General features: G+C 39.8%; 1 protein-coding gene across 3 annotated transcripts in view; it reads left to right on the forward strand.

Moving 5' to 3' along the window:
- The window catches only part of pald1a (phosphatase domain containing paladin 1a), a 37,336-nt gene extending 30,540 nt beyond the window's left edge, over window positions 1-6,796 (forward strand). For all 3 annotated transcript variants that reach the window (XM_015043007.1, XM_015043010.1, XM_015043008.1), the window contains exons 20-21: window positions 500-655; window positions 6,271-6,796. In XM_015043007.1, the coding sequence (XP_014898493.1) occupies window positions 500-655; window positions 6,271-6,420 (306 nt within the window). In that variant the 3' untranslated portion in view covers window positions 6,421-6,796. The remainder of the gene's footprint in view (window positions 1-499; window positions 656-6,270) is intronic.
- The last annotated feature ends 8,939 nt before the right edge of the window (window positions 6,797-15,735 follow it).

The raw sequence follows: 15,735 nt of genomic DNA on the forward strand, positions 1-15,735 counted from the left end.
TTCCCTGTTTTTTAAAAATTAAAACACAAATTAAAGTTTTTTTATTTTTGTTTTTTTTTTTTTTTTTTTTTGACACACTGTGGAAAAAATACATAAATTGAAACCTGCAAAGTTGATGAAAGGGAAATGGCCTTGTTTGATTTTCTTGTTAAAATATTTTTAACAAGAAAACATGATTAGTATTAAAGGATAAAAGTGTCTATATTGTCATGAGACTAGCAAAAGACGAGTTGTTTACTTAAATAAAACCAGTGTAGGTCGCCCTCTTATTTTTTTTTTATCTCAAGTACTTCCAAAACATTTTGTAGGTCAAGTATGTTTTGCTCGGCACAGGTCCTTCACAGGAGCTCTTGGCTTTTATTTCACTAGATTGTGCTCACAATAAACTCTTAGAAAGAGACCTCTAGAAGCCAGCCTTGTACACCTTGACGTTTTGACAGAAGTATGTACAACCACTAATATATGAACTTGTTTTTTATGTTGTTGTTTTTTTTTTTAGATCAAACCTGAGAAGACAGAGAAGGAGTGTAAGCAGCAGCTGCTCAGGAGCCTGCAGTTCCTGGAGCGCTACATTTACCTCATCCTCTTTAACACATACCTGCATCTGGAGAAGAAGGACTCCTGGCATCGCTCCTTCTCCGTCTGGATGGAACAGGTAAATCAGCCTCTTACATCATACTTTCATTTGTGTGGATTAAAAAAAGACATACATTATCCTAGTGTATAATAATAGAGCGTAATGGCTGTCTTTTATTTTATCCAGTATTTTTGCTAACATATTGCAGTAGTCAGCATCAACATCAGTAGATGTTTTATGCTTGGAATGAAGAGAGAATGATTTTACAGGCGGACAAAATTACGTTCATTGCGATTAAAAATATATGAAAATCTTCCTTTGGGGTCAAAGTTTTTTTTTTTCTTCTTCTTCTTTTGAAGCACTTCTATTATTACTCATTGTGAGAATGGCTGTAGAAACATGCCCCTGAAGCCCTGGAATGTTTTAAAATCGCCCAGCAGAAGACTTCCTGTGTTTTTTCTCTTTCCTTTTCTTCTTAAAAGATTGATTAAAAAAACAGGAATCCAAAATAGAATGGAATGACTGCTGTGAAAACAATTGCCACAGAAATATGCAAAGTCATTCATGCCATTTTCTTCCTGTTATGAATAGCAAATATATGTGGTGCATTAGGGTGGCTGTAATTGCCCAGTTATGCCATGAAAAGAATGCAGGGTTTTTTGCAACGAAGAGGAATATTCTGCTGGGAAAGCCAGTTACTATAATAATTTCAAAAATCATCCTCAGAACATGAATCTGAAAACCTTTCATTTTCGCAGCTGTTTCTACACTCATGTGAATAAAGGTACGAGTAATATGCTGCGTTGAGTTGTGTGTGTGAGTATCTGCACTGCTGCTTGCCTTAACAAGAGGTAGAAAAACCAAACATTCGCTATTCGCAGCTGTTGACTGGGAATAAAACGTTGTAATAATGCAGTATAAAAATAATTTCCTCTCACAGTTATTAAACGTTTTCTGTCAGTGGGCCTTTGATTTTGTTAGCGCAATATCTGTCCAATGAACCTGCTGTCAGTCTGCAGGACATCTTTGCAAAACCTGTGATCAGGAGATGGAAGACCATCTGAAATGAGTTTGCAATTTTAGTAGTCTGACGTCAGTTTCAGAATGAACATTTTGTAACGAAGAGGCATTTTTAGAACAATATAAAGATGTATAACTCCAAAATAACTGCCTAATATTTGATGCTTTTGTCATGGAGTGTGGGAAGACATGTAAATGTTGAAAGCCACTAAGGAAACTTTGATCACCTCAGATTGAAACCCATGGAAACTATTTAAAAACCTTTTACAACTTAAATAGTGGTCAGAACCTGCTGTTCAGAAGAACTGTTGCATTATTTAAATCTAATTCTTATGATGGCTGGACACTCAGCAGCATAATTATCATGACAGATGTACAAGCTGTCTCTTTTTTAATAATGGAGAAAATATTAACTTGCAGAACTTACATTGATTACTTCTGACTTCACCTGTTTTCAACCCTGTACTCTGTTTTAATACATGCACATCCATTGTGCATGTATTAACAGGAAAGGATGCAGAGATTACACTTAAAAGTCATCCTTCCTTTTGAGTTGTTTCATGCTGATGTAAATGGCAAAAATAAACACCATTAAGGATTTATTGCAATAATGTTTTGTTTCGTTTTATAAGCACGTAAAGTAACCCTGAATTTGAACTTGAATGCAAATCAAGAAATCCTTTCCTGTTTCAGTGGTTTTTCTCCAAAATAACTCGTTTCTATTTTTTACTGCCTGCACTTTATACTTGTGTTGGCTGTAAAAAGGATTTTCCAGGCACTAATGTGCTGAATTAATCAGATTTAAAGTTCACCTGAGCCAAACAGGTTTGATGAATTTGATCTTTCTGTGTTTTCTGTTGAAGCTACAATTGCAAAAGAGCTCATTTGAATGTGCAAAAGAACCCACATCTGGTGGGTTTTGATTTGATGAAATGTGGTGAGTAAAATGTCCCCTCTGAGACTCTGCTGCATCAGAGAGGAGCAACTTTGCTAACTTTAAGCTCCGCTTTACTCTAAATATAACATGATGCAGTTCCCATGGTTCTGTACGTCAGTTTGTGATTGGTTGAGGAACTCTGGTCGACTTCGTCTGGACAGAAGTGTAAGTGTGAATAGAAGAGCAGTCTTACGTCCAAATAAAAAATAAAAACGTGTAGCAGCCAAATTTGATCAAGTCAACAGAGTGGTGAGATAGATTCTTTTAATAAATATTATTTCAAAGGGGCACTGTTTTCTGGACACATAGCGCCATTGTATGGCACAATCAAGAAATTATGTTAACTTTAGTTATTTGCTGAAACTGTAGGATACAAAATAGATTTTTGATTGTACTTGCGCTCTCTCACTTAGTGAGGCATCTACATGCAAAGCACTGATGTTCCTATGTTTTCCAATAAGTTATTAAATGAAATCTCATTTTTAAACCGCAGATATTTGTTTGAACCAGTATGTCTGCAGACATTTGGACTGACAAGCCGCTTTGATTTGACTGTCATTAGTATAAAGAACAATATTCTGACAAACAACATCTGTATTCTGATGCCTTTAGTGGCCCAGTTGCAGCACTCTGGCAGCCACCCAATTATTCTGACCCAGCCAACCCTGCGGCGCAATCACTAGCCTATCATCAGTGACCGTGGCTGGATCTGTAATGACAAACGGCCAGCGCTGAGGGCAGCGGTCGCGGGTCGTCTCCACCACTGGTCATGTTTTTTGGAGCCGTGGTTACACAACCTCTCAGGCCTGAACTGGCACAGTCTGTCCTTCGCTCTACATTGGTTGTGCTGTACATGTGGGAACTAATTTGATTTCTGTGCCCACTAAAAGCAGGAGTGCCGGGTTTCCAATCATGGCAGGTGATACTAGGTTAGTGATGTGCTTGGCTATTTTTTGTTTTGCTCAGAACATGTCAGTGGGAGGCAGGAATCTAATACTGGAAACACAACCAAACATTACAATCAGTCGCATTAGATATAAAACCATAATAGCTTTTTTACTTTACTTTTGTGTTATTAGCAGCAACAGCAACAAGATTTACATCAGTCTTGAAAGATTGAACGTACATATGCATATCCCCCCTAATATGTTGGGGATAAATCGTTCGACATTTGCCCTTGCTTTTTGAAATGACGTGGAAAAGCTAAAAGTGGCCATACATCATCAGTCCTTAAAGTAGAACCAGAGGAAAAATTTCTTGAAAGTTATAGATATTAAAATCCATGTTTGCTAATCCAGAATGTTGGCTTTAGCTCAATAGAGGGACCTGTGTACAGTGCATTCCTTAGATGCCTGCATGAGGGTGCCCTATCAGTCACTCCAGCTGTTTCGATGTGTGCCACAGAGGCTTCACTGTCCCTCTGCGCCGACCTGGTATGTGCCGCCTTTGAGATCGCCGAGTGTGGGAAAGACCGGTGCCTCCCTGCCTCCCCTCCCATCAATCCAGCACCACAGCTCTGGCGTCATGAGTATTGGCGTTAGCGATTGTTGCATTGCAGCACGAAAGACCTCGATCCAACTGCTCTGCTTATCGTCAATGCAACAAGATCGTTACCACAAGCCGATGATTTTGAAACCATTTTACTCATACAAAGCCACAGAGGGTGAGGTAATTTACCACCACAGATCAGATAGTTTCTATTTGTTTGTTTTTTGTTATGTTACGCTGAGCAGGCACAATTTCATGCTTCATTTTTTAGGCTACATGCACACAGGCCTGTTTTTTTTTTTGTTGTTTTTTTTTTATAAACCAAAACATCACCAAGAGCGTCCATGTGAACTTTCAAAATGTCCATTATATTTATAGGTTAAAAATAAACAGAACTCAGACAAAATAAAAAACAACATCCCAAGTCATTTCTGTAAGTAGTAACTCAGTGGGATGCAGCCATAGTTTCTGGGCATCAGCATCTACATTTAGCTCCTTCAATTTTACCATTAACTTTCTCCAAACACCCCCAAAGCATGATGCTTACACCAACATGTATTACTCTGTAAGTGTCTGGTTTCTGCCACACACAGCTTTGTGCATGTTTCATTTTTCTCTCATTTGAGCAGAGCGCTGTCTGTCTCCTTAACTGTCAGTTAATTCCATTGATGCCAGCAGGATGCAACGTGTCAAAATACGGAAAAGCTGAATCCTTTTGGAAGAAACTATTGGATTACTAAGTCATTGCTTTTTACCGTGTTTTGGAAGTGATTGTTTCATTCTGGCCTTATTTGCTCTGTTGGCATCACAATTAGTTTTGCAGTGTAATGTCAGGTTAAACTGACAAGAGTAGTTATTTTCCAAGAGGGAGTAAACCTTTCCTGCCTGATTATCTGGCACCAAGGATGTACAAGACATATTTTTTCAAAACTGGGTATTCTTCTTGACAATCCTTCAGAGGATGTCGACACCCTCTGCGCTGATTCTCAAGAGATTGCACGTAATCACGGCTCACCGGATCCCTCCAACATCCTCCTTTTTTTCTGGCCTCTTCCTCACAAATTACCCTCCCAGTCTTCTGATTTTTCACACATCCATTATTTAGAAAGCCTGAATGTGGAGGGGATGAGTCAGGTTGCCCTAGTGAACAGCTAAACCGCGGCGTCTCAAAGGAATCACATCGACTGACTGTAATAGTTCAGCTGCACCGAGTCATCAGAAAGCTCGTTAAACAGACGTGTCAGCTTTCCAGGAACACATCACATGGAAGCATGGATGCCGCGACAAGGAATGCTGCTGAATGGATGACTTATAAACAGCTGCTTTAAAGATTAAAAAAAAGAACTGCGTGTAAAACCCTTTATTTATGCTTTTCTTTGAAGAGAGCGACAAAAAGATTGCAACTAGCTCGACCTCCTTTGCAACAAAAGGCACAGTACTGTCCAAAATTTGCAGGCTCAGACGAACAGGGAGGAGTTAACTTGGCAGAGTTTCGGCCACTTTACCTCCAGAATGTCTTCGTTCAATTCTGACTCCGTACTGGAACGTTAAAATATGCAAAGTAAAATTTGTAACAGTACCTTACTTTCCCTTGCATGCTGCTTTCCTATTTCTGTTATTGAATGCTGAATCTTCTGCTGCACGGTAAACTCGGCAAGCTGAATCTCTTCTAATGAACCGTTCAGCCTTTAAAGATGCTTCCAGGGAAGTCTGAAACGGCTGGGTTTTGGACAGATTTGTTGGGATTGTTGGGCTTTTCCGGTTGGTGCTTCCCGTTAATCGCGAGGTGTTTGACATCCACAGCAAACCGTGACTCAGTGTGGCTAGTGGACTAATGTGAACAGTGAACTCTCTACATAAAAACTCACAACTTACTGTAAATTGAATCTACGTTTTTTTCAGCTTAAATTACAAAACTGCAAGAATTGAACACCTCAGGAGCAACAACATCCATGCAGGCAGATTTCTGACCTGCTTTCTCCTGCTGCTTATAGGTCTCATAGACAGAATCACAGAATTTTTTTCTCGTCTCATCCTGTCGCGTCTGACAACAGTCGCCTGTTGTTTCAGTGTAGCAGCTACACTTGTAAGACACCAGCGGATAAAACGCTTTCGTTCTGCAACAGTGTTTTTCGTTTCATTTTTAAAAGAAGGAAAAAAAGGGAAGATTTCCAGACTCCCGTCCCCCCCCCACCCCTTTTTTTGTCATTAATTTTTGTTTTGTTTTGTTGTGTTTTTTTTGTGGTAGGTGGCTGCCAGAGCTGGAGTTTATGACATCCTCAACCAGCTGTGTTTCTCAGAGTTCGAAGACCCCAGGGTGATGACGCTGGCCAGGCTGCGCTACCGCTGGCAGCAGCAGGACATTCACTCACTTCCTTTCCGAGGGGAATTCATCTGAAGGATGATTCCTCTGAATGCACCGTTTTCACAACGAGAGACACTTACAGTAACCTTGTTATGCCTTTACAATTAATCCCTGTGTCATGAACGACATCAGGTCTTATTTCGGTTTGTTCTATTGTTGATCATCCTAACAGCTCCTTTTAGTCTTTACTTTTATTTTTATGATCTTCTCTTTTAGGTGCCTTCTTTAAATCAATAGTTAACTAATATTGATTTTTTTTTTATTATTATTATTTTCTTATCACAGATTCTTTTAGTCCTTTTTTGCATCTGAACTTTTGCATCTCCTTTGAGGAAAAAAGAAAAATGTTTTGAAGGAGAAAAACAAATTCCACTGTGTGAGCTAACAATTATGGCTGCATGTCACAACTGTTTGCTGTTGTGTGACCTGATATTCTTTTTTTTCCAAGCATTGTCCTTTTCAGAGTTTTTTTTTTTTTTTTTTAATTCACGGTGTACATATGATGGCAGTTATTTAAGCTTTTATCTAAGAGTAAATGGTTTTTAACAGTTTCACATTATTGTTTTTTTTTTTTTTCACCTTTATAATAATTGCCATACTGTGTCCCTTTGTTGTACCTGGATTGTGTTTTTTTTTGTTTTTGTTTTTTCTTTCACCATTAGATTATAAGTGTCCAGATGCAGGTACTGACATGTCAATAATTTTTATGTTAGATTGACTCTGAAGGTGTTTATGTCTTTCAAACGTTAGAGAGGTGTTGTTGAAGTTTTTACAGCGTTCTTTCAATTAAATTTTCTTGAGGCATTACCTTCTTTTTTCATAGTTCTGCAAATATAACAGCTTGGCACGGTTCACAGCAGAAAAAGTATGTTTTTTCATGTAATTTGGTTCCTTAAACCAGTTGGACTCTCGTCTTTTCAAGGACCCTGTTTTAAATGCCTTTCAGTTTTCAGAAGCCTTGAGTTGTTTGGCCTCAGCTTCGTGGATTGTGCCTGCAACATGCGACTCTTAGCTTTTGGAAATAGACCTAAATAGTTGAATATGAGTACTTTGATGCGTTTGAAACCAAATAATTCATCCTAAGTGTCATTCACGCGACTGGAGACGAATCAGCACCACGTTTGGAGCTGCGGTTGTTTAAAGTAGAAATGACTCGGCTTAAAAGTGAGCGGGAGATGTGCAGATCCTCTTTTCATCAGTTTGCTCCACTTTCACATCATCACTCTGTCTGCAGGAATTAAACTATACCTCAAATTATTATACTTATGGCTGCAAATAACCTGCTCTGGAAATACTTGGGGTAGTTCATTTTAGTAACAAGGTTAGAAAACGTAAGTCATGTTTTTCTTTGTCAGGTCAACAATAGCACCAATGTTTCACTGAAGACTAGAGATGCATTGATCTGAATGGATCTGACATTCAGATGCCAAATATAATCTAGCAAGCGACAGATCAGAATTCAGAGTAGTTTTCTAGTCTTCCTGCCAAGGGCACTCTTGGATTGCTTAAATAAACTTGGGGTGATGTCATGAGGCTATTGGATAAATCATCCATCTGTCCATCCAGGAGGAAAACTCAGACATTCCCCCCATCCCCAGTGACGGTAGTCCGGGGAATCCCAAGGTGTTCGTAGGCCAGAAGGGGCAGATAACCCCAGGATCTGCCCTGGAGTCCAAACATGATTTCTTTCAAAGTGGAGAAGTAGCCTTATCTCTAAGGCTGGATGTTATCAAAAAAGCTCATTTTAGTCACTTGCATCTTGAATCTCTTTGTTTTGGCCGTGATCCAAGTTCCATGACACATAAGTCGGGGTTGAAGCAAACTGAGCAGAGAATCAACAGCTTCACATTTTGACCCCAATGAGTTTACATACAGAAAATACAGAAAAAAAAATGAGGCAGAGACCGACGCCTGACCTAGAAGCAATCCCCGTTCTTGCATTTTAAAACTATCGCTTGGACTTTAAAGAGCTAATTCCTACCCTGCCTGGCTCATACTTTGTTACAAACTTCTCCGAGTGCATACTTGAGATCATGGTCTGAAGATGCCAAGAAACCCACATGATCTGCAAAACCTCAACGTGTCATCTGAGGTTCCTGAACCAGACTCCCCACTCTTCATGGCTATGTCTTAAGGTCCTGTCCATAGATACCAGGTGGGATCAGCAGAGTCCAACCAGCAATGAGAATAAGTTCAACTTTATATTGAGAATGCAAACCCAACCACTTGATTTAGTTGTGTCAGGACTGGATAACCCTTAAAATCAACCCAAGTGCTAAATTCTGCTCTCATCAAAACGCTTTGATATGATCATATGCTTTCTCAGTTACAGTTGCTGTAAAAAAAAAAAAAAAAATGTTTTACTATTTCAAAACAAAGACAATGTTTACATATTTTAGTGTTACACGGGATTTTATTACGCTAAAAATTGCCGGCTGTAGACCAACAAGCTGTCATTCCAGTAACAGCTGTCTCAATGTAGATCCTAACCTTGGCTGAGATTTCCAGATTTGCCAAATCCTTGAAGCTCAAACGGACAAAACAGAGCAAATTCCCTGGACTCCATTCAGCGTTCATGTTATCTGATTTTCGTTTTGCTTTCTCTCTTGCTTTCTCACAGCTTGAATGAACCGCAGATGGTTCAAGAGGTCTTGAGTTAAGTCTGAGTTGTCTTCCTTCAGTAGCGGTGCCTGAAGAGTCCAAATCAGCAAATTTTGGTCATCAGCTGATTTCCGTGTGCATCTTGTTAGCTACTGTTCAAGGGTATGTCTCCAGTGTCTTAGCACTTTTTTTTTTTTTTTTTTTTTATAATTTGGTATTTTGTTTTTCTTCAAAGTAATAATTTAGCATGCTTTAACCAAGAATCCTACCCTAAAACCAGAAAAATAAGCCAATAAAGACATCAAAAATCCACCATAAAGAAGCCTTATGTTTCTCTGTTGAATTTCCAAACAAGCAGCATCGCTTTGTGAGGATTAGATGGAAATTCACGTGACTTAACTAGGTCCAGAAGGTTAAACATTCTTGTGTAACTTTGCAACACAAGCATGTGTAAGTGTAAGCTTTGATAACACCCTAACGACTTTTGTCTATCGCATTTATAGTATTTAATGTTTTATTGTAGAGATTATGTGTCCCCTGTTTTTCATTGTATGTTCATTTTTATTTTTTGGGAGACTAAAATAAAAAATACAACTTAAACTGCAAGCCTGCTTTCTGGTACATCACTAGGATGGCATTTTATCAGGGTGGAACATAAAATGCTGATTTGCGTTAACTATTTGGTGTGCTGCAGTTTAAAGTGTCCCGATTCCACGAAAGCCAGAAGAATTTTGCCTCTTCCCTCCTCAGCTTCCTTTCCCTTTTCCTCCTTATCTCGGCATCATCCTTTTGCACCCCGTACGAAAGAAAACCTCTCGTATATCCTCCTGCGCAGCTTCCTTGGCGGAGCGGAGCAAGTTATGAAGACTGAACGGCATACATTTCCAAAAAAAAAAACAAAAAAAAAAAACAGATCATTCTTTGTTGGACTGAGATCTTAACATTTTCCATACACAGTAATAAAGAGCTTAGTCAGATCAAAGACTAATCTGAAAAGCCTTTTGATGTGGACAGGTAGGGTCTTAATTAAAAAAAAAAAAAGAAGAAGAAGAAAACTAGGGTCACTTTCCAGAATGGAGGGTTGTGTGAGGATTAAAAGCCACCCGCGGCCGGCACATCAGTGAAGCTCACTTGGCTTTGCTGGCCTACTTTGAAAGACTAATATCTCAGATCACTTCCCTTCTTGTAAGAGCATAGCAAGCTTATCTTCTGGAATACGGAAGTTGTTAGGATTTCTGTCGCGCCGCTGCCTAACTGCTCTGGAGTGTTCTCGATGCAAACCCAGTTGCCTCAAAAGTAGAAAAACCCACCATACAGGTTGCCACATTTCTTTCCTTTTGAAATGACCTTAACTTTGAATTGTTAGATAAGTGCACCGCAGTTCTTGCAAAACAACACAAAGTATCACATAATTGCATGGAACAACAGGAAACCTACCAAGACGTGACCCGTCCACCTGACCCGGTAAAGCCAGGCAAGGAGTACGTCAATCAGAAAACTAGGCGGGAGCTCTATAGTAAATCTGACAGAGCTGCAAAAATCCACAGTTCAGGTGGGAGAATCAACTGTCAAATGTGTGGAAACATGGCAAGAAGAAGGCCACATAAAGCCCAGTTTCAGTTTTGCCAGAAGGGGAAACGGCAAAAATCTGAAAATAACGGTGAAGCATGGAGGTGACGACATCATGCTGTGGGGACATTCTTCTCCAGCGGCAACAGGGACAATGGTCAGAGTTAGGAAGACGGACTCGAGGTGATGGTCCAGAATCCAGACACAGCAACCGTAAACACATGCGCGTCACAGTACATTCATGGGTTATAACGGCCTAAATCCTTTAAATCCGAAGCAAAACTTTAAAGTTGCTTTTATGACTGAGCTGGAGTTTTTTTTTGTTTTTTTGTTTTTGTCAGAAGGACTTGCAAATACTTCAGTCCCTAGACGGCGAAACTGAGTGCAGATGTACCACAAAAGACTTATATCTGTAAACGCAGTGCAAGCCAGCCGTGGCATGCATGTGCAGCAAACACAAATGCAGGTCACACGTTTCAGAATTTTACTTGCCAAGGATTTATAAAAATGGAACGATTTTCTTTTCACTTCACAGTCAGGCACTACATTACGTTGATCTATCACATAAAATATGGATAAAACAGCTTGAAGTTTATGGTTGTGATGTGACAAAACGTGAAAACGTTAAAAAGGGTGTATAAAATCTGATGCAAGCCACTGTATGGATCAAACACACTGCAACCCTTTTGCAAAGAGCAATGTCTGTTCCTGTTTTCTCTTTACCAGCGGAGACAAATCGGTCGAAACAACCGATACGGATATGGAGAGGGCCTATTTAGTTGCAGCATGTGGCCAACTTGACTCCGGGTCAAGATAAGCCCAGGACACGAGGACCATGCTTGGATGATATAGCGGCCCCCTCGCCTTTGAAATCCCTTCCAAACTCATTGAGATACTCCCCAAAGTGAAATCCAAGCTAGTGGTTCTGAAGGATCCAGAGATTACGACGGACAAAGAGCGCCATTGAAGAGCCGAGCGGCAAAGAGGGGATGTAATGAACTTCATGTGGAAAGCTTCCCGCTGCAGATGAGAGAGCTGGTCTGGACAGGAGGCATGGCGCTGGCGTGAGGGTGCACGAGTGCATCGCCATCCGCTTTGATTGTTCTTGTGTGCATGAAGGCAAAGTGACAAACACCTCGGAGACTCCGGTGTGCACCGAGCTCTCAAAGGGATTTGATCAGTAATAAGCGCATGAAAGGGAAGCGTTTCATTTTGCACTTCCAAGTCTTTTTTTTGTTCTTTTCTTTTTTTTCCCTTACCATGGGCAATAATGCACAGTCCTTGATAGGCGATGCATTACACACCTCACTGAGCAGGGTAATGAAAAGTCACCATAATAAAATGAAGAAATTGACAAGTAACTTTCAAAAACTAATTTCCTCTCTCATTCAGTCTTTTGGCAGACATCCTGATTTTGCCACTTATAGGAACTAAATCAAGGTAGTGTGTTATCTTGTAAGCTGGACTACACTGCAGACATAAAATGTGTTTTACAAGGACACGCTGATTGCATGGCTTTGAGTATTTGCACACAAAGGGAGGTTAAAGCTGTTTGGATTTAGTTCAGTAACTCAACCACTTAAAGAAACACGTAGAGATTAATTACACACAGACAAGTGTTTTCAAGCCTTATTTCTATTAATGCAGCTTCGCTAATGAAAACAAGGCATTTAAGATTACAATATTACATCAAATCAATAATGATTTTTTTTTAAATACAGAAATGCCGGCTTAATGAGTTTTAACTTATTTGTTGTTTAAAAACAACAAATAAAAAGACGCACCTTTTTTTTCTTGCACTGACTTTTCTTGCTTTACATCAGTTAGGAATTTGTTTATTTTTATTTGCTAAAGAAAGAATGGAAGAAAGAATTCCTGATGTCTTCAAAATCAGAACTTAGTGCTTGGTAGCACTGCCTTTGAACCGATTCGGGTCAAACCTTCCACAAGCTTCTCCCAGTAGTTTGTTGGAGTTCCGGCCCGAGCCTCCTGACAGAACTGGTGGAAATGGGTGTGATTTTTGCTCAAACACGTCTGACCATATTTGTCCACAAATTCTCCTTAGGAGTGAGCTCTAGGCTTTGTAGTGTCCACACCAAAACGTTGAATGTGTTGCCACTTTTAGCCACTTTGGCTTAGAGTGATTGCGTTGGAAAACCCATTTGCTCCAGAGCTTTAACTACCGGACTGACGTCTCTAGTTGTTGCTTCAATATTTCCGACTGTTTTCTCTCCATCGATGCCCTCTGTTTTGTTAAGATCCTCCTGCAGTAAACACCCCTACAAAATGGTGCTGCTTACCCTCATGCTTCACAGCTGGAGTGGTGTTACTTACACCAGACTTCCCTCCAAATGTAACTATGGTCTTTAGTCAAAGTTCCATTTTAGTTTTAGAAGTGACTCTGAATGGGTCCAAATTATCAGAAAAACAACATTCTGTCTAAGAGATTTGCATTGAGAGGAAACGCAGCTTTTATATATATATATATATATATATATATATATATATATATATATATATATATATATATATATATATATATATATATAGAATTATATATAGAATTTTTTTTGTTGCATTGAAAAATGCTGAATTTTCCACAGCGGCTTTGTATGAGTTGGAAAAAAATAAATACACTCAAAAAGCTATGTCCATTATAAACCATTCCTCTGTTTGGAATGGATACACACTGAAATGCTTATGCAGCACAAAGCACTGCAAGGCAATTCGTACTTTATACAGCATAACAACTGTTAAGGTTCAGATCCCCCCCCCCCCCCCCCCCCCTCAACCTCAGCCCTCCAAAACTCCTGGGACGAGGGGCAGCTGCTTTGCATCTTCTGCATCTCGGAGAAGAAAAAAAATTGCATATTTTCACAGCTCGCTGGCATGGCTAGACAGAATTACAGCACATGCTAAGGCATCCAGAGTCTGCATAGGTTCCCTCTGCGGTGCAACTTCTCCCTGTGGCTGAAAACACTCGGGGAAAAAAAAGTTTAAGTCTTTGCAGCTACGGATCAGTTATTCGGGGTTTTGGAGGAGAAACACAACCAGACAGAACCTTTTCTTTTTTATTCGCCGATTCACAAGGGATTTCTGAACATCTCAGTGGATTTTTCAGTTGGGAAAACTTGCCATGTAGGTTCAGTTCAAGTCAAAAGTGCACCAATGTTTCGCTCTTATGTTATAAAGGACAGAGTGTTCTGTTGTAGAAAATTGTACTTGTGTGTGGACGTAACCACAGACTGTGAGTGGAGCTATTCATTTCTGAAGGGGAAAAAACAGGGCTTCTAACTGAATACTATGCTATATTGTGGAATGTGTTCCTGGCTTTTAGACACACATGAAGAAGACGAAGAAGAAGAAAAAAAAAACTTCTAAACATCATGGATGGAAAAACAGCATAAAGCATCTCACAAGGCAGTTAATGGTTTCCATCTCTTAATACTGTGGTTAGTTTCCACTACTTATTAATGCACAGCTCTGGATCACCATCCAATCCCCTCTCAGTTGCCCCAGGGGAGACGACTGCGGAATATCCCCCCTCCCAACACCTGCCAAACGTTGACCATCCTGGAAGCTTTGAGCCAATTAACCACACACTGAGGGCATTACAGGCAACGCGCTCTTATCTGGAGCCCAGACACACTCGAGGAACAGAAAAGAAAGGGGGATGGGGAGCTTGGTGTCCAGTCTAGACACCCTAATTTCTCAAATAAAAAAAGAGAAAGAAAAAAAAAAACTAAAAGTCAAGACTCGTTGCAGCCCCAACCCCCCGCCTTCTGCCTTCCTTTGAGAAAGATTCCAGAGTTGTTGATTCAGGCTCGGCGCACTCACGTCTGAATCAGTCTGGACTCCAGCAGAGCAAATTTAAAAAGAATTATCTTGGTGGTCTTCACAGTACTGCCAAATATTACCAGGCTCTCGTTTCCCCTCAGTGGATCTGCTGTTGGGCAAATGGAACATATGCTCAGAGTGACATCTGCAGGATTAGCTCAGATTACGAAACTAGTATGATTTGATTTGTTTTTGCTGAAGCTGGTAACATAATCGCCATGTCAAATCAGACAGCTTCCCTGTAGACTACAGACCATTTTAAATTCATAACTCTTTTTCTAGTTTTGGACAATAGAATAAGTCAAACTGATCAAAACAGAGCACACATCCTTCCTCCCAGGGTTATCTTTTCAATTAAAAGACAACAACAAAAAAATAAATAAAAATAGGGGGGGGGGGATTTATTTCTCTATTTTTACAAAACTTGCTGTCAAATTTGATGATTTTAAAATCGATGTTTACATACACCTTATAAAAAGACTGCATATATGTATTTTTTTCTTACATCAGCACATCAAATAAGATTCAATATGTCCCCTTTTTGGTTAGAATAGAGACATCTGAGTGGTGTTTTATAAAATGTCATTTTATGTTGCAGCATAGTAAAAAGTAAGAAAGTGTGTTTTATTCAGAAAACAAAGTCAAGGGGATGTGAAAGCTGCAGTCATTCTGCAGTTTCAGTCTGTGCAGTCAATTTATTACAAGGACACACATTTTCTCGCGTTCAGATGACTTGTGTTAATATTACACAAAGACAATCACAACTATTCCAAATGATAATTTATTTTTGTTAAAGGGCAAAAACGATTCAAATCTGAGTAAACTTACTTTTCCAAAACTGTTTTTTTTTTTCCCCTGAGCTGCATTTTTCAACCTTTGCGTTTATTGTAAATGTTCGGCCATTGGCTTTTGTAAGCGTTTTGTCGTCACCGGTGCCTCAGTGTAATGTGAAGGAATGCTGTTCCCAGATTTACTGCCATGTGATCACTAACATATGTTTGTGGACTAATGTAAACACGCTCTCTATGAGTTATTACCTTGCATCTGGAGTCTGGACGGGCTATTTCGGCGTGTTACAGAAGGAGAAATAGTCCAAATTCCATGACTGAACATCAGCTGTGTCTGAGGCTGTTTTCTTTTTCTCTCTCTCTCTCTCTCCCAACTTAATACGATTATATAACGTACTATTATTGCCTTTATGAGGGTGAGGGGGGGGGGGGGCGCGTGTCTCAATATGTGGCTGTCTTCAAGGGAGAATGCGCTCCCAGTGGTCGCAGTTTAGCAGTTGTGCGTTCCGGAACCGCACCATAGGTGCGTAATTGTGCACGACTGGACGGCAGA

This window comes from Poecilia latipinna, unplaced genomic scaffold (genome assembly GCF_001443285.1).
Source record: "Poecilia latipinna isolate Pla-1442-1.1 unplaced genomic scaffold, P_latipinna-1.0 Scaffold611, whole genome shotgun sequence".
Classification (NCBI taxonomy): Eukaryota; Metazoa; Chordata; class Actinopteri; order Cyprinodontiformes; family Poeciliidae; genus Poecilia; species Poecilia latipinna.